Genomic DNA, 24432 nt, shown 5'->3' with positions numbered 1-24432 from the left:
CTAGTGCAGCCCTCTCTACAGTCATTTTGGGAACCAGCGTTTCACCCCTCAGTTCCCTTCAGATCATTCCTATAGAAAATTTTAAGGGAAGGCAAAAAGGCTCGATTTAAAACCCAAACCTAGTAGTACCTTCACTTACCTTATGCAGTGCGGAAAACTAGATCAGTGCATAAGGATTGTTTTGGGTTGTAGTTGTGAAAGTTGTTATCTTTTGCTTGTGTTAAAGCAGACCAAAGTTATTTCTCAGGCAATGTAGGAGGAAATGCAAAATGACCAGTGTGGGAGCAGGAATGACAACTGCATTCATCACTGGTCTCTGATGAGAGTGTTAGTAGTATTTATTTACCATGTGGATAACTTAAGTGAATCTGTGTACAATGAGCTGTTGTTATGCCTGCAACCCTTCCTTAACTCACTGGAAGGCCAACATTGGCACCAAAGCAAACTTCTTCATTGTAGAGAATCAACTGCTCAAAACCAATGAGAGGGTGGAAAGGCTAAGCACAAATAAACTGGTATTATATTGGGTAACAATGAGCAGTTCCCTAGAAATCCTCATTAATTAGCAATATACACTAACTGATTTTGATTTTGGAATTGCAAGTCAATTAGTTAGTGTTGTACTGTTGCAGCCAAAAGTGGCTTCTTAGGACAAATTAAATTGATGTTAGATCATAAAAATACAAAAACTTAGTTCCTGTTCCTGAATAGGATATTTCATAATAATAATGAAAGTACCAAGTGAGTAATGTAGATCCTATATGCAACTAGTCCCAGCCTGTATTGACTTCAGTTGTGCCTAAATTTGATCCCCTATTTTTAAGGAGCAACAGTTAAGCGTTTCATGTTATAATTGCATTTGTAATATTTTAGGAATATATCAGTCAGGGACAACGCTCGTTTGATATGTTTGTAAACATTGCACTAGAAACATACCTACTACTGCACTAACACTGCAAACACAGTTAAAATTGACTTCATCTTCTGAGCCACTAAGGCTAATATAAGCCATGTCATTGGTTCTATTTTTTAAATACCTAAGGTGCCATTATATCTTAATAATTTTTAGGATATTCATTTAATTTGATTTTCTCATTAACATGCACTTTATTGGCAAAGAATTGTGAAATATTCCTTTTAAAGAACATTTTTATCCATTATTCAAATATTTTCTTTTAGTATAATTGTGCTACTTTGGCCAAATCAGAAATGTACATGTTTCCTTTGCTTTATTTTTACAAATGCCTTCTGTGTCCACTGTGCCTGCAGAATGTTGTCTTTAGCATTTAGGGATATAAAAGTTGTAATTAAACTACATAAGTCTTGAGTATCTAGCACAGTAGTGGAACATGCATTGTTTCGTAGATTTGTAAAATATTAGCCAAGAGGTAATCAGAATCTATGTTGCCTCTACATACAATTTTTATGTTGTGTAGAGAAGGGAAATTGATGTAAGGCCTTAATTTGAAGAAGACCTTTAAGGTTCAGTTTAGTCTTTCTTTTCTTTTTTTCTTTTTTCTTGGCATAAGCTATTTTTATCCTAAAAATGATGTCAGATTGTGATTTTGAAAATATTGTATTGTTCATAATCAAACTTTGGATCAATAAAATAATAAAAGCAAAAACCTAAAACCTAAAGTAAGGATTTATCTTGACAGATTGTATAACTGGGGGAGAAGCTTCATTATTACAAAACATGAAAAGGCCATTGTTACAGGATGCAGTGAATAGTATTTCTCATTTCAGTTTCTAGTTGTTACATAACAGTGACCACATCTGTTTGAGATGCTATTGCACAGTAGTATTAGAGGGTACTAACCTTGATGCAATGCTACTGTGCAGTAGTAACAAGCCTGTTGCTACTGTACAGTAGCATCAGGAAAAAACTATGTAGAGACACTGCTGTGCAGTAGTGCCGGTTACTGCACAGTTATTTAGTACTTGGTTATGCAAGTACTAAATTACTGCCCAGTAACATCTGTATAGTCCACCACTTGTATAGACACGGCCAGTATTAGATGTAGAAGAAATTCTATTTAATTTAAATCAAAGTGAAATCTGCAATATTATTATGAATGAATATGTTTTTTTTTTGCAGCTGCAGATTAGAAAGAATAATATTTTGCTTGGGGATGACTATAATGATCAGTAGTCAACAGCCTAGCTGTGCACTCAGCAAGCTCTTTCTGTCTTAGCTTCTTCATCCCTTTGTTTAGACCTTTAGGGCGTGTCCAGATGATTGGGCATGTGCCTATTGCACTGCCTCAAACCCTTTTGAGGCGGCACAACAGGTATGTGTGGGAATGAAAAAATGTTCCCTGCACTGCAAACTTCTAGTGTGGGGAGAAAATTAGACCCCTGGATATCCAGGGGTCTAAAAAAATCGCTCCACAATAGAGCGGAGCAAGGCATGGTTCAAGACTGTACCCAGAGCCAGTCCTCCAAAAGACATGCTCTGGTTTTTGCCAGAGCATCTCTGGCGTTCCTGCTGCCCCTGGCACTGTCCAATGTAAGTGGTGGGGGTGAGGGGTGGCAGGGGAATGTGGGGGGGGTTGGAGAGTGGCAGGGGGGATGTCCCTGGGGCTATGGGGGTGAGGACCTGGCCCAGATCCCTGAGGCTTGCTAGTCTGGCTTTGCACTGGAGCAGGGGCCCTGCATAGTTAAGCCAGGTCCTACCGGCCCTGGGGCTCCTTGTGCCTCCTGGCAGCCAGGCGGCACGAGCAGCCCCAAGGCTGGCAGGACCCGCCTCGGCTCTGTGCAGTCCCAGCATGCTAGGCTGGGCCGTGAAGCACGAGCTGCAAGGTCCCTGGGCAGTTCATGCTGCCTGGTCCAGCCCAGCGCTCAGGGGCCGTGGGGAGCCGAGCTGCATCCCGTCAGCCCCAGGTGGCTCATGTTCCCTGGCCTGGCCTGGAACATGGGGATCACGCAGAGCTGAGCCAGGCCCTCCTGGCCTTGGGGCTACTTGTGCCCGTGTACCAGGACCTGGTGCAGCACATGGGAACCGCATGCTGCGCCAGCTCCTGTCAGCATGGGCTGGGCCCCAAGGCCGGCTCCTGCCTCTGCCCCCTGTGCCTGATGGGGGGTGAGGACCAGATGCAGCCCCATGTGGCTCACTAGTCCAGCCTTGCACTGGAGTGGATCACAGGGCTCCGGGAGGCTCCTGTGGCTCCTGTGCATGCCTCCTGGAGCTGTGTGACCCAGTCTGGTGCAAACCCGGACTGGTGAGCCTCAGGGATCTGGGCTGTACAGGACCTGGCTGGGCCTGGCACATGGTCCCCACGTGCCGCGCTGGGTCCTATCACCATGGGCCCAGGACCTGGCTGGGCTTGGCATGCAGTCCCCGCTTGCTGCACTGGGTCCTGCTGCCACAAGACCAGCCTGGCTGGGCAGCAAGAGCAGCCCCAGGGCCAGCAGAACCAGGCTGGGCTCAGCACATGGTCCCCCTCCTGCTGCTGTTAAAGGTTAGTTATGGGCCCTGGATAGGGGGCTCAGGCCTTGTCGGGGATAAGGGCTGTGGCCCACTAGGGTGGAGCTGGAACCCTGGGCAGGGGGCCTCCAGGGTGCCTGGGACCCCGGGCAGGGGGGTGGGACCCTGTGGGGGATAGGGGCTGTGGCCCTCCAGGGTGGAGCTGGGAACCTGGGTGGGCAGGGGAATTCCATGTGCTGGGGGGCCTGCACCCTGTGGGAGCCAGGGGACCCACCCTTCCTAAGAAGCCCCCATACAAGGTCCCCCACACCCACTGTGCCCCCTGCAATTGCCCCCCTCCTACCCACAGACCAACCCACATCCCTCCACATCCATCCACCTGCCTTCCCCCACACCCCTTATCCCTTTCTACAAACACCACATCCCCCCCATCACATACCCATCATGTATGAAGAAAACCAAAAGCACACATCAACACATAGGTATTTAGAATTTATTTTTTCATTATGATAGATACTGGGTGGCTTCCAAATTGCTTTAACATTTGTAAATATACCAATAAAACATTACCCAACTTATCACTGTCTCTGTCTGTCTGTCTGTCTGTCTGTCTGTCTGTCTCTCTCTCTCTCTCTCACTCAATGTGTGTGTATAGAGTGGGTTTTTTGTTTCAAATGTGGAAGAACATGGATTTTGGGGTATTTTAAAAAATGGATTTGGGATGCTGCTGCAGCAGTCCAGCTGGCACAAGGGGTAGTGTCCCCAGGTATCAATTGACTGGGCCCCAGAAGCTCCAGAGAGCGAGTAGCCCTGAGCTGCTTGCCAGGGCAGCTTTTTGTATGGATGGGGCCAGGACATGGCAGCTTTTTATGCTGCTGGGGACAGCACAGGTGCTGGCCCTCACCTCTAGCTCCCCCTGGCTGCAAATCTGGGAGGAGCCAGGCAGGGTTATTTTGCCCCAAGTGGTACAATTTGCTCCACACCAAAGTGTATGTCTGAGCATGTGCGTTGAGGCAAAAAGCCTAGCACAAATCTGGACTGCTTCTATTTGAGCTGCTGCAAGCACACCTGCTTGCATGTGTGGATGCGCCCTTAAAGTTCATAAATAGCTATCCAAGCCTGATCCTGGATGCTGAGTACCCAGACCTCCCATTACAGCTAACCAAATCACAGGATCTTAGCCCTATCAGAACCTGACTGAAGGTGAAATCCACTCCATCTGGATAAAGCTCTAGCATTCAGGCATTTTCCAGACAGAGTGAGGAGAGACTGGATTTTTAAAATATCACCATGCCTTCAGTTTTTGATATCTGGCCATTTGGAGGGGTGATGGAGCCAAATCTAAGTAGGGATGGGCCATATGTATTTTCTCATTGTTATACTTGTAAAACACCTGTACAAAATAACTTTGTACTGGTCCTTTGGCAAATTCATGAGGCCAGAGTCTGCTCTCTTACCACTGTAACTTTATCAAATATATATGTTCTCTCACAAGAAATGTTACATACTTTTTTCCTGCACATAATGGAGAAGTCTGATGATTTGTACTCTGTAGCTGTGGCATTTTGTGAAGACAGGGTGAATCTACATGTTTATTAATGCACCCTAATTACAGCACATTTAATTTAGTACTTGTTTAATGAAGTACTGACTAAATGCACAGTAACTAGATTTACTGTGTAGTAGCACCAGCACAGTTTTTTTGTGACACTTACTGCACATTATCCTAATAACACTACGCAGTAAGCTGTTAGCATGGTTTTTAACTGCCATGCTACTACACAGTGTTATTAGGCTAATATGCAGTAAGCATCTTGTGTAGATGCACCCACAGAGGATGAATATATAAACTTTTTTTTCTGAAGAACTGTGTTCTGCTAAATCAGGATGATGATACAGGTTTCTTTAGATGAGGTTCCTCTTATTTCAGCTGGAAATATGGGTTGTTATTATGTTCAGAAAATAGTTCATGTTTGAAAAACAAGTAGTTGCCAGTATGTGTGTTGTCACTTAAATGTGCATGAATCAGTTCTTTCTAACTATATTCTCATGTTATTCTTTACAGGTGAAATCTGCGCTTTTAAAATTCATGGGCAGGAAATGCCCTTTGAAGCTGTTGTGCTAAACAAGACATCTGGAGAAGGTCGTCTTCGAGCAAAAAGTCCAATTGACTGTGAACTGCAGAAGGAGTACACATTCATCATCCAGGCTTACGACTGTGGAGCAGGACCTAGCGGAACAAACTGGAAGAAATCTCATAAGTGAGTGACAATGAGGAAAGAAAAGATTGACTGTGGCATATATTTACCTTATGGTGCAGATCAGGTTGAAGAGCTTATTTTGATGTTATCAATAAGAAGCAAATGAAAACAAAATACTATCACCAGAATTGAATGCCCATTTTTGGTACCTTTTCTTTATAAACATATGTTACTCTCTCCAGCATCAGTTTGCTGTACTTGACTGTGGATTAAGCTGAGCTTTTAAATATTTGCAATAGGATTGGTGATTAAATGGACTATAGCATTTCTTTTTTTAACTGTGAAACCAAAATATGTTGTCTCTTGCTTCTGCTCATTTCAAATGGTGAAAAAAAATCTTTTTCAGGAGGGGAAAATAGCTATCACTGTTGGGTTTTTTTGCTTCTTTTCCTGTGTCTGCTGCAATTCTTCCTTTGCACTAGGATTTTGTTAGGTCCAAGCCTGACTAGGTCAGCACTTGGATAGGAAATCTCCAAAAATTCAGATGCTGCTGGAGGTGGTGTTGAGGGTCAGCAAGCAGCTCTCTTGACCGAATTAATATGTAGCCAGTGTCTCAGCATGCAGTTAAAGACACAATGCTGGTTTTTTTTTTGGTTTTTTTTTTTTGTCTGATACTTATCCTTAAAGATGAAGTATACCTGAGAGGAGAGAGGAAAACTGTCATATCAAGTGTTCAGCCTGATGTCTGATCCATTTAATTAAGCCAGTTATTGCAAGTTTTTGTTTATATAGGCTGCTCAGTAATTTCTTATATTACAGAATATATCCTGGCCTGCACTGTTGTTTATTTTTAAAAAGTAATGGACATTTTAAGCTAAAATCTAGAACGGGGTGGGCAAAACATGGCCTGCAAGCTAGATCTGGCCTGCCAACTGACTGGATCCAGCCCATTGATTGCCCGGTGGTGCTCTGCCTGGGGCTAAGCCCCAGCCCTACCTTCTTTTGCCGGGGGAACCCGCACCATACTCTGGCCTGCGTCTGCCAGCCTGGGCTCAGACAAGCACATGCAGCTTCTGGTGGGACTGTTCCCAGTGCTGCTCTGCTCTCCTCACCTCCAACGGGAGCCACCCAATTGAAGTTTCCCCTCTGCTCACCCTCCCAGTGGGCATCAGTGGCAGGAGGAGGAGTCACCACTGGAGGCAGGGGGTGCAGAACAGCCCTGCTGGCCTGGGCCCAGCCAGCAGATGCAACTTCTGGTGGGGCTGTTCCTGATGTGGCTATTGCCAGCCAGGTGCTGCTCTGATCCCCACACCTCTAGCAGTGGCTATTCTTCTCACTCCTGCCCCTGCTGCATCACTCTAGGCAGGCGGGGAGGGGTAGCTTCAGCAGGGTGGCTCCCACCAGAGGTGAGGGGAACAAAGCAGCACCTGGCTGATTGCAGTTGCACTGGGAACAGCCCTGCCAGCAGCTACGTGCTGGCTGGGGCTGTGGCCCCAGGCTGGCAGAGCTGTTCTACTCTCCACACCTCCAGCAGCAACAACTCTTCTTGCTCCTGTCCTTGTTGCACTACTCCCAGTGTGGGGGGGACTCAGCCAGGTGGCTCATGCCTCACCATGTGGGGCTTTGCTTTTCCCTTCCCACTTGGGGTGGCATAGCAGGGGCAGGGAGGAGGAGTGGGTGCTGGTGGTGAGAGGAGCAGAACAGCCCTGCCAGCCTGGGCTCCAGCACATTCAGATTCTGGCAGGGCTTTTCCTGATGTGGCTGTAGCCAGCTTGGTGCTATTCTGTTCCCCATGTCTCCACTGTTGGCTCCTCCTACCTCTCGTGTCCCTGCTGCACCACTCCGGGTAGGTGGGGAAGCTTCAACAGGGTTTCTCCCACTGGAGGCGAGGGAAGCAGAGCAGCACCCAGCTGGGTGCAGCTGCAGCATGCTGGCTGGGGCCGGGGCTGGGGCTAGGTCAGTGGGGGTGTGCTGGAGTGCCACATGGGCTGCCCCTGGTGAGGCTCAACCCTGTGAAGAGTATCATGGGAGCAGCTGCAGACCACACCACCTAGGCCAGTTCTGCTGCACACATCCCCTGCCTCCACTTCGGTCCTCTTACCCCTTGCTGGCTCCCCAGACCTTGTGCCCAGGCAGCCTCCCCCCACACATGCACACATACTCCCCCCACACCTCTCCCCCCCACCAGGCAGGGCATACAGAGAGCCGATCACAGATTAGCCCAGTTCCCAGCCCTGAGCTGTCACCACCCTGCAACTCAGCCCCGTGATCCTGGCCTCGCCTACCCCCAACTACTGAACACTGCCCCTGACCTGCCCACAGCCCTATAGGGAGTTCTAGTAAATGGGTTGTTGTGCACGGGGCTGGGGAGGTAGGAGGTACTGACCCAGCCCCTGACAGCTCATCCAAACTTCCTGTGTGGCCTCTGGGTCCAAATAAGTGCCCGACTCTGGGTTAAACAGTCAAGGTCTGCCATGAGAGGGGAGGAAGATGCTTACTTGCAAAGGGGACTTCCATGGACTGACTTTGTATTTGTATCCATGATATATGAAAGCAGAGTCAGGCTTTCCCTTTGATAACTTTGTGGCACAATTTTTTGCTTAGCAGATGAAATACCATATGCAAATATAAAAGTATGCATATTAAAAATAGAAATGAAATACAGAAAAAAGTAGTTGAATTGTGCAGATGCTTTATTTACAGTAGATATTTATTTTCCTAGCCATCTTTCCTAGCAACCTTTCATGTGTTTTGAAAATGACTAGATATTGATGCTATCTTCTTTGAAGTCAAGATAAAAGTCTTCCTATCTCCACATTCTTCATTTGAATCTTTTTTAGGGCAGTGGTCCATATCCAGGTAAAGGATGTTAATGAGTTTGCACCAGCTTTCAAGGAGAGCTCATATAAGGCCACAGTAACAGAAGGAAAGATCTATGACAGTATATTGCAAGTGGAAGCCATAGATGAAGACTGTTCACCACAATACAGCCAGATATGCAATTATGAAATTGTCACTACAGAAGTTCCTTTTGCCATTGACAGAAACGGTGAGTATTGGAAGGATACAATTACAGCCTGTAGGCCAGATCTTTAGTTGGTGAAAATTAGTGGTGTTCAAATAATTTTTGTATAGTAGTGGCTCCTGTACCTCAGAGATTCTCAGGGTTTTTTTTAATTGTGGTTCAGAGTATACTCACCCTTGTCGCCTAAGAAGCTACCTACTCGACCCCCACAGCCATCCCAGAGCCATTCCATCTGCTCAATGCCATACATGGCCTACCACCCTCATTTTATGAACAGGTATGCTGCAGGGATACTTGCCCTACAACTGTGTGTACCAGCCCTTGAATAGAAGCAGCGTAGCCACATTTGTGTGATGTTATTCCTAGACAATGTAGCCTTCCTTCTCTGCAGAGCTAATTAGCCTGCCTCCAGTGCTGTATTAAAGAAGTCCTGCTGCTTCCTGTTCAGTAAATAGCATACTGAGGACAAGTACAGTGCTGCCTGGTGCCACAAGAATGTTCAGGCCAACCTTCCCCTGCCTCTATCTGCTCTTGCAGTCCACCCATGGCACCTTCTGTTGAGATGCACCGCTATAGACAATGGAGCTACACTGATTTACACCAGTGGAGAATCTGATTTTTTCCATTTAAAACTTAAACTATATTTAATCTTGTCATCCCTGTCTCTGCATTAAGTATTTCCAGTGTCTCTGGATTCAATACACTTGCAGTTCATAATTCATTTTATAGCACTGCAGTATACCTGCTTTGACACCAAGCTAAATGTTCTTTAAAAAAAAAGAAAGCCATATTTGATCTTTGTTTTGTTTTCCCAAGCTGGATGTTAGTGCTTGCTTATCTCTCAAGCATGGTGGAAATTCATTAGCTAGGGCTGTAAAAGGCCCTTTGAAAATGAAAAAGGGACTACTTAGAGCCTGTTCAAAGTAATATTATCATTCTGTGCTCTATATGTGGATTTTAAAATTCTCTGAAACATACATGCTGGTGGACAAATTCTGTCCATATCTTTATATCTGAAGCATCAGATATAGTAGAAACCTGAGTGGTTCTGCTGCATTTGGGTTGTAAGTGCAAGAATTGTTTACCCTGGGATCTGAAAGTTCCTGTTTTAGAGAAAATTTATTTCTTTGTTAAAAAATGCTATCTTTCTTGGTCTCCCCCATATTTAGTTTCTAATACATGTTGTTTGCTGGGGGTTACTTTAAAAAAAATGTTGGCTATCAATTTAGTCTCCTAAATTCGGTTTTCAAATATGTCTAAGTCCCACTGAGAATCATGGTTCCTAAGTGACTTCTGAGCCTTTCAAAATATTGTCTACCTGTGGCCTTATCTAAACACCTAGTTCAAGAAAGTTACTTGACTGCATATATAAATTTAAGCACAAAAGCCAAGGGCAATATTAATTAGTGTAAATTAGCCTATGATTCTGTACCTTTCTGAATGAAGTGATGGTGGCACCTCCTCACTGTGTTTTCATGAAATGGATCAGCAGGAAAAATGGCCAATACAGTTATCTGGTTGCGGTCACTACTGAGAACCTACTCCCTTCCACAGCAGTAAAGAACGCAAATACTCAGCTCATGTAGTAATTTGCTTTCTGGCCTTGGGGTTAAATGCATTTCATGGTAAACGTTTGTTGATATATGAAAAGTTTCTGTTTGAAAAACACCTTATATTTTCCATATGTAGTAGCTCCTGGCCTTTACTGCCCTCCTTGTCAGCTTCTCACAGCTTCCAGTCATTTTGACATTAGTAAGCAGTAAGCGACTTATCAGTAATTGTGGCAGTGGCAAGATCACATTAAAAAGGTTTGGAAGATTTTATTTTATTCCTGCATATAATACAAAACTGTGGCTCTGTTTATAGTAGCATCACCTTTTGGATCGAGAGCACTGCTTCTTGTGTGATGAGAAGTTGAGCAATTACTTTACTGTAAATTCATCAGACACTGCATTCTGAGATTGCACAAGAAAAATCCAAGGTTATCTATTTATATTTTATATACACTTTATTGATCTTTCACAAAATGTTAATTTTTGTGCTCATATGACACTCTACAAGTAAGTGCTTTTTGTGTATGATTGAGAAGGCTCTGACTTATGTCTCCCAACAGAATAATTTAATCCATGCTGTATTTAGGAGAAGAGCACCTTTTCTGAAGTTGAACCTGATTTTTGTCAAAATTACAAATTTAAAGCAAGCATGGAGCTGCTGTTTTCTCCCAATAGCCATTTTTAAGCTGAAATGCTTTTTAGAAAACCTTTATCCTGCTTGAGAAGGATTTGTCTTTAATTTATGCTGCTAACTACTTTATTATTATTCTTATTATTATTATATTAAGCCAGAACAAATAAAGGTAAATGACATTGAGTCAAAAAATCCCCTTTAATTATAATGCCATCAAAAGAAGACAGGCATTTTGGATATTATATAGAGGTTTAATAATTATAATTAAAATAGCAGTAATAGGAGTCAATTGATACAGTAATATTTTAGAAGAGAGTATTCAGTGGGGAGGAGGGGAGGAATGCTATATGGTAAGCTAGGCATTTGCTTGTAATGCTCTCCAACTCAGTCATTTTAACAAATTATTTCATTATTTTAATATGAAATGTCCCAGTTCATGCTAGGAGCAAGTACTGTGCTTTCATTTGCATCCATTATCTGTCCAGATTTATAGGTAGTTTAACAATGGACATATAATAGTTATTATATATAAACTACACAAAGGGATTAGCAAGATATGCTAGAGCAACTTCTGTTGTCATACATGCCTTGGCAGCTCATATCAGACAGACTGACTGGCAAGAAAGGAACTGTAAGTTGCTTGAAGAACATGGTACAAAAGAGGAGGAATGCCAATGTTGGTCCACCATAGTTATCCTGGTACTCATGTGAACAAAGTCTTTGCTGCCTTAGAGCAAAGTCTTTGCCTTCTTTGAGTAAAATTAGTAACAAAGTTGCCTTTTATGTTAAGAGCAGGAGGATCAGGCACATCTATATTAATAAATGGGCGCGCGCGCGCGCGTGTGTGTGTGTGTGAGCATGAGCACCATAGCCCCAAGACCACGATCCCTAGAGACCTGAAACCTTGCATGCGTACCCCGGGGGCATGCATCTGGGTACTATTTTTTTTATTTGGCTTCAAAAATTTTTCCCTGTTTGTGTTTTTGTTTGCTGGGGGCAGGGCTTGATCTATACTGCATAACCCCCTGTGACAGGTCAGCCCCAGGAAGCAGAATAAATTTGCATGTGCAAAATATTCTTTAGCAAAGCTCAAAGCTCCTGGCCAAGGTAAACTGGTACAGCTGGAGAAGGCTCCCTATTTTGGAGTATTCCCTGCCTAAGGGCTGTGGTTGGGACTGGCTAACAGGACCTGGAAGCACCCACAGGCGGAGTGGGGACTTAAGGAAGGTCCAGGGAGAAAACCGTACTGGGCCTTCTCAGGGACTGATTAGGGGGTTGTGAGAGGCATTGCCTGAAAGGCAGTCTACAAGAAGCAAACTTGCCAAAAATTGACTTGCAAAAGCTGCAGTCAGAGCAGCTGAGACTCCAGAGTGGCAAGTTACAAGATGCAAACAAACAGAGCAGCAATGGCTGCATCCAGAGCAACTGAAACTCCTGCACAGAGAGCTGCAAACAAAGCAGCAATGGCTGCAGCCAGAAACCAGCCCTGGAGGGAAAAAGAAACTCTACATTCTTTTACAATCCAGCCTTGGATTATGCTTCTGCCCTTGCTGTGACATCATCATGCATTGCTGCCACACTGTTTACAGAACAGCTCAGCCTTCAAGTTTCCCTTAAATCTGGCAAGTGCAAAGGCACCAACCTGCAACATTGCCAGGGGTACTGGCAAAGCAAAGGTCCTACAGGAGTATCGGCATCTCATTGTCTGGGATGAGTGTACAATGTCTCACAAAGCTGCCTTGGAAGGTATGATCAAGAGCCTCTAAGATCTTTGACATAATGACAAAACAATGGGAAGAGTGACTCTGGTGTTGGCTGCGGATTTTCGAAGACACTGCCAGTCATTCCATGTGGAACCAACGCTGATGAACTACAGGCCTGCCTCAAAGCTTCATACGTTTGGAAAGCCATTAAGCGGCTCAGCCTCATGTCCAACATACAAGTGCATCTAATGAGTGATGCATTTGCTGGAGAGTTTGCTGCAAGCCTCCTCAAACTGGGAAATGGGGCCATAGTTCCGTCTTGATTCTCAGATACCATCTCAATGAACAACATTGGGAAAACACTTACAACACTTCAAGAACTGAAAGAGGCAGTTTTTCCAAATGTTGCACATCACTTTCATGACTGCAAGTGCCTATGCCAAAGAGTCATCCTGGCACCAAAAAATGATTCGGTCAATACCATAAACAGATGATTCAGTCAATTGCCTGGCACTGTGCAAAAATGCAAGTCAGTGGACACCGATGAGGCAGTCAACTACCCAACAGAATTTCTGAACTCTCTCGAACCATCAGGTGTGCCTTCATACAATCTGGAGCTCAAGATTGGTGCACCCAACATTCTTCTCAGGAATCTGGACCCACCAGCACTCCGCAATGGAACATGATTGGCTGTCAAAAAGCTCATGCCACATGTGTCATTGAAGCCACCATAACTGGCCATGCAGCGGGACAGGATGTCTTCATTCCACGCATTCCAGTCATTCCCTCTCACCTGCCATTTCAATTTAAATGGCTCCAGTTCCTGATCTGCCTCAGTTTTGCCATGAGCATCAACAAGGCTCAAGGACAATCACTCAAAGTTGTTGGCCCCAACCTGTGAAGCCCATGCTTTTCTCATGGCCAACTCTATGTTGGTTGTTCCAGAGTTGGCAATGGCAAAAACCTTTTCGTCTTGGCACCAGATGGCAAAACATGCAACATTGTCTATCTTGTAGCTCTACACAAATAAAAAAGTATCAAACACCTGGTATCAAAAACTGGGATAGAAAAATGTGATGTGAAATCCTCAGTGCTCTGCTAAAGTCTTAAAAAGTAAATAAATAATTCTACCTCACAATTCAGTTGTTTAATATATTTAAATGTTCAACTGTTATAGATTTTTGGTATAACCGAAAGCCACAGTATTAAGCCATATCACACAAGTAAAATAGGATATAAAACTAAACACATACACACAGCTTATTACAAGGGGGAAAATAGAATTCAAATATTTTATTTATAAAACATGAACATCTGATTACTGCAACCCAGGCGAAGCCGGGTACTTTGGCTAGTGTTGAACAAAGGTTAAGCCAGTAGTTCTCAACTTTCTCAGGCTCAAGGCTCCCTTCAATAGACTCAAAACATCCCTCAGAAAATGTCTACTATTAATTTTTTCTCAATTCTTGAATACAGGAAAGTCGTAGAAATTCTTCTGCTATCAAGAACTCACTCTATAGCAGGTCAAAATATTTTAACACCATGGATTCCTATTTGAAATCTTGGCTTGTGAATCATGTCTGCACACCGAACAGCACTAACATTGTTTGCCAACCTTCAGCACCATTGAAAGGATCTCAAGGCACCTGCAGAGCTATGGGCAGGCCTAAGGACAATGACTGCAGCTAAGCTGAGCAAACTGCAGGAGATGGGAGCAGGCTGTTCACTAAGCTAAGGGGACATACCTTTGACTTGTCAGAAGAACATGTGACTGGAAGGGGTGGAGCTCAGGAGGTGTAACCTTTGTTCTCAAGCCAGGGAGCCAGCTTGACTCTGAATGCTGAGTGAAGAGGTTCTGTATACTGAGGCTGGGCTCTGCTTGGGCTAGATCAAGACTGCATGCTCAGGAGAGAGTGAGAATTGCAGGACTAGAGGATTGGGTATGGCAATAGGGGCATTTGGAGACTACAGGGGATGTCTGGGAGACCGTGCAAATGCCCGGGAGCCTGGTAGGCTAAGGGAGTGAGATGAAACTCAGTCACAAAGATAACAGTGAAGTAAGACTCCTGAAAAAAATGTTGCAAAACAAACACCAACAAAGAACAGTAAGTCAGCCATGCACATCCCTGGAAACTTTTTCAAGAGTAGGTTAGACAGACTTGATTGGGTTGGTTTAGTCAAGGATGAACGGGCTTTGAGCAGTAAGTTGGACCAGATGACCTCCAGTTCTACTTTCCTATGATGTTTTTCCTTCCATTCATTCCTCCTTTCATTTTATTTAGTAACCCATTATGGGTTATCTTAGGGCACGCACATCTCACATACTTTTACTAATTGCCGTCAACCACAAGCATTCAAGCATGTGTCAGGCTGAAAAAAGAAATCATGTAGTTTTACAAAAATAATACATATTTTATTTCTCCTCTGGCTTACAAACTCTTAGGGCTCATGTTTTCAAGTTGTTCTGTACAATCAATAGGGCTAGAAATGTACTTCAATTAAAAATAGGCAACATTCTGTCCATTATTTAAGAGTTATAGAGTTGATTGAATTGAAAGAGCTGATAGTTCTACTCTACTGGTAGAACAATGAAAGGGAGGGAGAGTTTATATGAGCCATGAGTCATTGCAATGTTTAGAATATCTGTCCTACTCAGATTACGATGTCTGACACAGGAAAGGTGCAAAGGTATCCAGTGGATACAATCTTTCTTTGTATTTAGATTTCAGTAACAGGATGTGGGGTGCAATTCACATTTAAGAAACCCTGGATGCCATTGTGTATTTGAAAAGTGAATCTTTTGTCCTAAGCAGATATGAAATAATGTTACATGCATTCGATCTGAAAGGTAGGTTGGGAAAATGTCTGATAATCAGGATTTCCTTTGAATCTTTGCAACTTGTAGATATACCTTAGAGACATGCATCACATCTCTAAACTGTATTATATTGTATCTCAGGATTGTGGGATGTATTCTGTGTTTATGAGATGCTGCTTCATATCCATGTTTACTCAGAAGGCAATTGACTTTTTTTTAGTAATGATGTTACTAATCATTAGATTCTTTTTTTTTTAACCATCTGTGAAATGAGCAGTGCAATCAAATTTAGGGGAGAACTAGATGCTATTTGCCATGTGAAATTCAAGTTATGAAAATGGCAGAACAATATAAGCCAGATTGGTATAAATCAGTTCTGTAGCTTCATTAGAAGTCAGTGAAGTTATATGAATTTATACCAACTAAGAATCTGTCCCTATAGCTCATTTACATAAAATGCCTTTGATTGTGGGTCTGTAATTTCCTGCTGAACAAAATTACATCCATGTGATGAAACCATAATATGAATAAAAGGGAAATTTTATTTAACAATAAAAGGGAGATACTTTTGTATGATGAACTTAGTTTTGTAGGTAATGAACTATTGGCCATAAAATAAAATAATTTTATAGTAAGCAAATTTATGCATTGCTGCATGAAGAACTGTGGCTGAAGTTGCAAGATATGACATTTTTAACTGGCTGGCTGGCTTGTATGTTTTCCTCTTAGCAGAAAAATGTGATGACCAATTTGATAGCTCTTTTCTCTCTCTCTCCAAAAAAAAAAAAAAAAAAACCAACAAGAAAAAAAAAAGGAACCAAATCAATATTAAACTGAAAATTAAAGTGTAACTCATAGATCTGTTGTAATAACATTGTACTACAAAAAATTGCTATCTTTACTACTTTTCCTACCATTTTTGCATGTATTAAGTACAAGGAAGCAGTGGGATAAAAGATGATACGCGTTTCACCCAATCTAGCAGATCTGCTGTCCTTGGACATATCACAGCATGCTGATCCATCTTGTTTGGTGACATCTATTTCTAGTCATACATTCTGTTCATGGCTGTGCCTTGCTATATGACTTAGGGAAATCATTTTACTTGTACCTTCACAGCAGACACTCTGTCACAAGGCACTAAGGTGTGCTTGCTCCAGAAGCAGCCTAGCAAAGGGGCCCTGCAGGTTAGGCAGAGCTCTACAGCTGTAGGTTACCTGAATAACAGGCTAATGAGGTAAATAGCTGGCACCTGCAGGTGGTCAGGTGACTGGAAGGAGGCAGGGCCCTCAGAGCATATAAGCTCAGGGCTGGGACTGGCAGAGTTCACTTTCTCTGGCAACTACCAGGGGAAGGAGGTCTTGCACAAGAGCTCCCCTGTGACATTTTGCTACCTCTGAGTGCAGTAAACCTCCAAGAGCTCACAAGGTACCCAGGGCTAGGGGGCATGCTATCTCAGGGGTGGAAATTTACCTTCTTAAGGAGGCAGAGAACTGCCTTCATTGTTAGTGTTATGTTATAGCCCTGGGACTTATGTTTGTGTTATTGTTTGTACTGGAGGTTTGGGATGAGGCTGTAAGAGGAGGTACAGTGGCCTCATTAGTGCCCAGAGTGCAGCATGGAATCCTTTTGAGCGCTGCCAGAAGTGGGTGCAGGGCTCAAGCAGTTAGAAAAGTCTGCAACAGGCAGAGGGTGCAAGGCACAGGGCCAGCAGGCCTGGTGCCAGAAGGGAGCAGCCAGACAGGGGCCATGGGCCCAGCACCAAAGGGACATAGCTACACAGGGGCCAGTAATCCCAGTGCCAGAGAGGCACAGCAGACAGGGTCAGGGAGCCTGGTACCAGAAGGGTGTCCTCACATGGGGCCAGGAGCCCAAGGATCGGAAGAGAGTGAGTGGAGCTAAAGCCAGATCCAACCCAGTGGGCCTAGGTTAGAAGGCCTAGCCAGATTAAAGGGGCAATGGCTGAGGACCCAACAGAGGTGACAACAGTTATAATACCTGCAGGGCATATGGTATGGTAAAAGGGAAGTTTGGAGTCATGCAATTAGCCCATAAGGCTTGAGGTGTCCAATGCGGCATGGTATTGAAGAGAGGTCCAGTAAGGGGCTCAAGGACCAGTGAGTTCTAGTGAGGCCAGCTGAAGGCCCGTGGGCAGACTCCTGGTTTATTTTACCAGCAAGACATGGCAGGAAAGATGAGACGGCATCCTTGGTGTGGAACTGTTATGGTCGCAGAGCCACCAGGGGCATTACGGCTACCCTGAGGGATCCTGCTCTGTGACAACCTCCAACACTGTTCTGAAAATCAAATAGACCTCAATTTCATATTCAGCTGCTGCTCCCCAAAAGTAATGGTTGATGCTAATGGGCACTAGTGCAGCAGAAAAAATCCTTCACTGTCTTGCAGCAGTTGTGAAATCTCCTATTTTATATCTGCTTAAACAGTAGACACAAATGAAATGTAAGGAACAACTCTGATGTACTGGGTATGGGAGCATAGAAACTGCCAGAGTAGATCAGATCAGGTGGCTAGTTTGTTTGCTGTGCTGTCATCAAGTGAGATTTGTATGGACTGCTTCACAAAAAGTTATGTGGAACCCTGTTATGGGAATTTATGGGCTGTGTGGGGCTTGTCCCTAGTAGTTGACTCCTGACAGTTAGAATACGTTTTGTCCTGGGAAACAAGAGATTTATGAACTTCTTGTCCCTGGTTTGGTAGTTCTGTGTCTTTTTAAAAATGTTTACTGTTATAATTTTGAACACACTGTTATCCATATAAATAGATAGCTCTTTCTGGCGGGGGTGGGGAGAGTTTGAGTATTGTGAATTTTCAGACTTGGTCATATCATTGGACAGCCCCCAGTTCTGTGAGCTATATATGAATCATATGATTAATTGCTTGCCTCTACCAGAAGTAAATGTCCCTTCTTTCATCAGTGAAGTGTGGAGGCAGAAACATTAAGATGTCTTTGCTACTTCTCCACAGATGCAAATTCAAGCCTTGCTCTGGATTTATACCAAAGTTTGTTCCCTCTGGTCCCAGTTAACCTACTTGTTAGTTGATTTCCCCAGCTCAAATCAACTAGATATCAAAGGCAACTGGGTGTATTGTGACCCACATCACTCCTTGTGCCATTGGCTACAAAACCTGACATTACCACAATCATCCTGTGTATGAGTTGCTTGGCTTAGGTTGGCCTTTGACCTTTCAATTTCATTTCCTGTGCTCTTATATGAAGTGTAATAAACAGAAATTCCCAACATACCTTTTCTAGAGCACTCATCAATCTGTTTTTATAATCTTCCCTCCTTTGTTTATGTTAAAAAATCTTATTGATTTAAATTGTCAAATAACAAACTAACATAAAGCTATAGCTATCAGAGGTACCAGAAACAAAGAATAATTAGAAAATCAATAAACTACCTAGAATCATTTAGAAGACATTCAAATGACCTTCTAAGAATAAAAACTAAATATTCACGATCCTTGAAATGCAAATCTTAAAAGAGTGTAATGAAATACAAATCTTGGAAGAAAGCTTTAATGAAATACAAATACATTTTAATGATTTATAAATCTTAGAAGACAGTTAATGTGCCAAGCAAATTCCAGCTGGCTGCTAATGTTAATTTACCGAACTTTGGCATCTTGAGGATTAGCACCACAGGTTGCAGAGTAAAACAATAGTAAAGAGAACAAAAGGAGCAGGGGCAAAAGAATATGCATAGAAGAAATGTTAATAAAATGTAGCCGGAAAGAGGTAAAAATGAACAGATACTAAATGCATGAATAAAATGACAGCATTCCACCAAAATCCCCCTCACCAAGAACTAATCACGCAACTGAAGAAATATATTGCTTGTGCCTTATATTCATAGTTAATGCCATATTTGACATTAACATTAGAACATAACTGAGAAGTGTATGTTGTCTCATTCATGGTGGAAAGAAGAACCTACTAAGCTGAATACATTCCTATCCATGGCGATTTTAGTAAAGTGGACTCGGAGCAAGTAATATCTGAAACCTATGTGGTCAATCATTCAAACATTTTATTTCCCTCTTTGTAACATAGGGATTGTAATGGAGTGTGTATATCTTCATAGTTTGACAGGGAAGAGGTTAAGGAAGGAGGAGAACAGGAGACACACCCTTGTTCTCCAGCTTATCGCTATAGTTACCAGACAAAGTTCCTTTTTGTCTACTTTTATCACATAAAATTGAAAATATCAATGTGTGGGTAGAGGGCAGTTCTCACTAACAGCCCAAGAAACTACCTAGTACGACTATAAGGAACCTATTAAAGATTTGTACCAAAAGATGGCAATAGCTAGATTGGAGGGCAGAAGCCCTCTTAAGACCTAATGTGAAAGTTGTCCACTGGCTTCAATGGACTTCTGGCAAACTTTTCAAAGATCAAACTCTGGATATAGAAAAGGATGACCTGAGGTAACCCCTTCCTGAGGCTTATTGATTGGTTGAGCTGGAAAAAGTCAGGTAGTTAACATTTGGAAGAATTCTAAAGAAATTGGATTAAGGTGGTGTTACACTTTACAGTTTTCATATGCTAAAGAATATTAGGTAGTAAAGTTACCACATACTATGACTGAGCAGTTGCACATTAAGGGTTAATACCCTCTTTAACATGCCCAGCTTTGATTTGCTATTAAATGGCTGGCAAGCAGGGGCATAGTTTAAGAGCTGCCAAGTCTTCCCCATAGCTATCTGGCTCTCCAGAGACTCCCTTCTTACCTGCCTCCCCCTCCTCCTAGCCCCTTTCCTCAGCTTGCTTTTCACCCACAACTGTCTGGCATTCTCTGAGCCTGTCAGCCCAGGGCAGTACAGTTATGAATGATAGTTCATCCACATGTGAGGGAGGGCTAAGAGAAGTGCATCCTGGGATACTGGAGGACTACAAGGTGTGGATATTGGCCCTATGGAGCAGGCTGATGTTATTGCAACATGAGCTGCCTTATACCGGGTGGAGATAGTCCTTTCCCAAAGAGGCTTAACTTTGAAATGCTCAGAAGGTACTTATTTCTTTTTTTCCTGGCCTTAACCTGTAAACCCTCCTATCTTAAGAGTATTTAACACATGGGAAAGGTAATGTCTAACACCGCCCTTAGTATCAGAACCATCCCTGGGGGGTGCGAATTGGGGCAACCGCCCTGGGACCCATGCTTTGAGAGGCCCCGCAGAGCTGGGTAGAGAGGCTACAGCTGCCACTTTTGAAACAGAGGCCTCCTGCCTGCCTGGCGGGTTGGGCAGTCTTTGCTTGTTCTGGCTTCCACCCGTCCCACTGTGTCTGGTGTGCCAGGGCTTTCACTCCCCTGCATAAGTGTGCCATGGCATGGGGATGGGGGCCTGCACAGACTGCTTTGCCCCGGGCCCTTCACCCTGCTGGGATCACCTCTGCCTAGTATCCATAAAATATTTCTGTTACAGCCTGAGGTGGGGGAAAATTAAACGTAGAGAGATTTGGTTCAAAGTGTCCAGGAAGAGTCCATTTTGCTCCCTGACCAGGATGACAGCCTTTTCCTACAGACCCTCTAAACCAGGAGTGTACAACTCAAACTATATTGAGCCACATTCCAGTGGAGGGTATCACTAGTGGGAATTGATCTTGAAGCATATCTGCCAGCTGCGAAATGGACAGTGTGTGCAGAGATCAATGAATTGCTGCTCACTGAGGACGCAATTTGTGATGAAGAATAATTTGATTCTCAGTTTTTCTTTTCAAATCTTTTTACATTGTTGATGTTCATGGAATAAGAATGAATGAATGGCAGACCACATTGTGCTTCCCTATCCTATGGCTTTTGTGAGAGTTTTATTAATGTACATCACTAAGGAAATATGAAGTGATAGCTAAAAACCAAAAGGTCAGTGTGGTCTGGCTCAAGATCCAGATTACAGTTCAGAGGTTTCCTTGTATTTTAGGGAATAATGCAAAAGAAGCACACTTCACCAATCCTATGCCTGCTTCCTCTTACATGCTAGATCTCCAATTCTGCATACATAGTCCCACCTCCCCCCCACACACTATTGGTGTCATTTGTGCTCAAAAATGACTAAATATTCATACCAAAATGGCAGTTACTTGCAAAATTCATACTATTGCAATGAAAAATAGAGGGGCCAGATTTTAAAACTGAGCTTTTCACCTATGGTTAATTTTTAGGGTTTGTTCCCCCCTGAAATTTTACTGAAAAGCCAGCAAAGGCCAGCATGTTCAAATATGTGACTCCTGGTCAGTGTATTTGACAATCATACTGTTTGTTTATGTCTTAAAAGTTGCATGAATTCTGGTGTCCAGGTTTTAAAATTTTGATCAGAGTACTTGATTCTGTAGTACATTATTTCATATCAATGGTTACAAGCATTTATGATGTGATGATATTATGTGTATATCTATTTCCATTTACAATAAGTTTAAATTTAGGATGCAAGTGTGATTTATTTATTTATTTTTAATTAGCATATTCTTGGTTAAGGAACATGTTAGACGAAACATGTGAAATATATATTAAACATTTCCAAGTTGCAATTTGAATGAAGACTGCTTTTTAGCATAAATGAACTGAAGTGAAATGTTGACCTCATTAATTAGCTTCATCTTTAGAATGCCAGTTCTCTAGTAGTGACTAAGAAAGATGTTGCCATTTTCATGTACAGTATATCATTTCTTGTTAACTGGAAATTTTTCACCTTTCTGTGTCAGTCAGATTTGGCAGATGGCTTTTTTGTTGACTTATTTTCTTTCTAGTAGCAAAGCACTTATTTAAGTAGCAGATGAGCTTTGTTATGTACATGATGATGATAATTCTAGACCTCCTAATCCCTGTAGAAATAGAAGTCCTATATTTAAAGAGGTTCCTATATGTAAAAACAGCTGAGCAGAAAGAATTTTTTAAGATAGGCTGTAATGTCTTTTCCCTGTCATCTCTGCACAGTAGTAGACAAATAGCTTGAATTGTCTCCCCGCCCTGACTACCCAATTTCAGCTCCCTTCTCACATGTACACCCATGAGCATCCATGCATAGAATTTGAGATATGTGGTGTGAAATAGATACTAATCAGTGCTCATGAGAGGACTGAAGTTTCACCTACTAATATAAAACCACATATAAAGTTGTTAGCTCTGTTTATATCTTGAATCTTACTTTTAAAAAGTGCCTTTGCATGTATGTTTTTGTTGTTGTTGTTGTTGTTTTGGGGGGGGGGTTGTTTTTATAGAAATGTATAAATACCCAATACAAATAACAATTATACATAACTCTAATATATTTCCTTTTATTTTGAGTATATCTTAGAAGACTATTCAGAGCCATTTCTTACAATTTTCTTGCATATAGAACGGTTGTTGATTCCAATGACATTCTTACCAAAGGCCCACTTTACTAGGCTTTAATTGTTGGGAGATAGTGCATAGTTGCAATTGTAATGGCAGTTTATATAAACTTCACCAATTAGTAATTTCTGGGTCCTTTCTTTTTTCCAGGTAATATCAGAACCACTGAGAAGCTGAGCTATGATAAACAGCACCTGTATGAGATAATGGTAACTGCTTTTGACTGTGGGCAGAAACGTGCAACAGAAGATGTGTTAGTACGAGTGGACGTCAAACCAGTTTGTAAACCAGGGTGGCAAGGTAGGGTTTGATAATTTCTATCACTGGATTTCTTCTCATTTGCCTTTGTACAATAGATAGTGTCTTATATCCTTTGCACTGATAAGGAAAATTATTAGATGTTTATATTTTTTACTGAATACAACACCAGGCAAATGCTTGGGTTGTCACTCCAACCTGGTTTATATGGCCACATGACTCAGAAATAAGTGATTCTCCACTAGTTGGATCAAAAGACTCAGGTTACATAAAATCCTAATTTTAAACCCTCTCCTGAAATGTAATCCAAGATCTATGTTGAGGTTCAAAAATAACTTTTCTTTTCATTTTTGTATAAGACTATCTAAAGCCCATAAGGCTAGGATAGAACAAGCAAGGCTGATTTAAGTTAGTGCAGTGTCAACAGAACTATTCATATCAGTTTCTTCCAGTTAGTATCAACCAATTGGCCCCATTGCTGTATTTCTACAAGCACATCAATAAGGGCATGTTCTACAGGAAATGAGGTGGAAGGATGGGGTGATAGTTTGGGTTATGTCTTGAACCTTGGGAGATACAGGTTCAATTTCATACTTGGCAATAGATGTCCTGTGTGACTATGGGTCAAATCGGCACCCAATCCACAAAGGAAGTAAAAAACCAAACACCAATTAAGAAACATAAATTGTGAATCCTTGTATTAATCCCTATACCATGGCTCCTTGTCTATAAAATAGGGGTAATAACTATTCCCTTGGTTGTCTTGAGGATAAAGAATTGCAAAAAAAGACAGCTTAGCTCCTGTTCATGAGGATTATATAAGTAACCAATGTAAACAGAATTTGCAGGTGTAAGTAGGGTCTAAATTTAGCCTTCCCAATCTTCCTTATTAGTAAGGATACATGAGAAAAGAGAGAAGCCATCTTGAGTGTCATAGAGATAACAATTATGAGAAACAACTTTTTCCTTGGAAGCTGAGTACACTGGGTCAGGAAGTCATTGGATACAATACATCCATAAATGATTATTTGGTTTTTGGAGTGATTATTTAGAACAGAACCACACTTTCATGATTAGGAATTGTACACTTCTATTGTACATGTGTCCAGAGCAAATGAAGGACATCTTTTCTCAAGATAAGCAAGTATCCAAAAGAAAGCAATATGGCATATCCTCATCTTGGAATCAAGTAAAATGTTTTTTTTCCCCATCAAATGTGTGTATGGTGGTGAGTCCCTTGTCTTAGAAGCTATTATAAGGTGGGTGCCTGGAGAACAGGCAGCTGCTGCAACTCCAGCTCTCACCCCAACCCTGCATCAGGGCCAAATGCATAGCTGTTGAGTGCCCTCCATGCCACCTTTGCAATCCCTGCCTCTCCTCCTGTAGCCTTAAGGCCCTGCTCCTCATACCCTATTCTCCCTCTGTACTCCCCTTTTCCCTCATGCATCTTCTCTCCAACCC

The 24432-nt window shown here is 42.6% G+C and overlaps 1 protein-coding gene across 1 annotated transcript in view; it reads left to right on the top strand.

Annotated features, from left to right (window-relative positions):
• Positions 1-24432, top strand: part of CLSTN2 (calsyntenin 2) — a 520261-nt gene that overhangs the window by 319536 nt on the left and 176293 nt on the right. The window contains exons 3-5 of the mRNA XM_019532561.1: positions 5493-5688; positions 8469-8677; positions 22864-23013. Coding sequence (XP_019388106.1) covers positions 5493-5688; positions 8469-8677; positions 22864-23013 — 555 coding nt within the window. The remainder of the gene's footprint in view (positions 1-5492; positions 5689-8468; positions 8678-22863; positions 23014-24432) is intronic.

This window comes from Crocodylus porosus, unplaced genomic scaffold (genome assembly GCF_001723895.1).
Source record: "Crocodylus porosus isolate Cpor-Errol unplaced genomic scaffold, CroPor_comp1, whole genome shotgun sequence".
Taxonomy (NCBI): domain Eukaryota; kingdom Metazoa; phylum Chordata; order Crocodylia; family Crocodylidae; genus Crocodylus; species Crocodylus porosus.
This window is presented reverse-complemented; position numbering and strand designations above follow the sequence as displayed.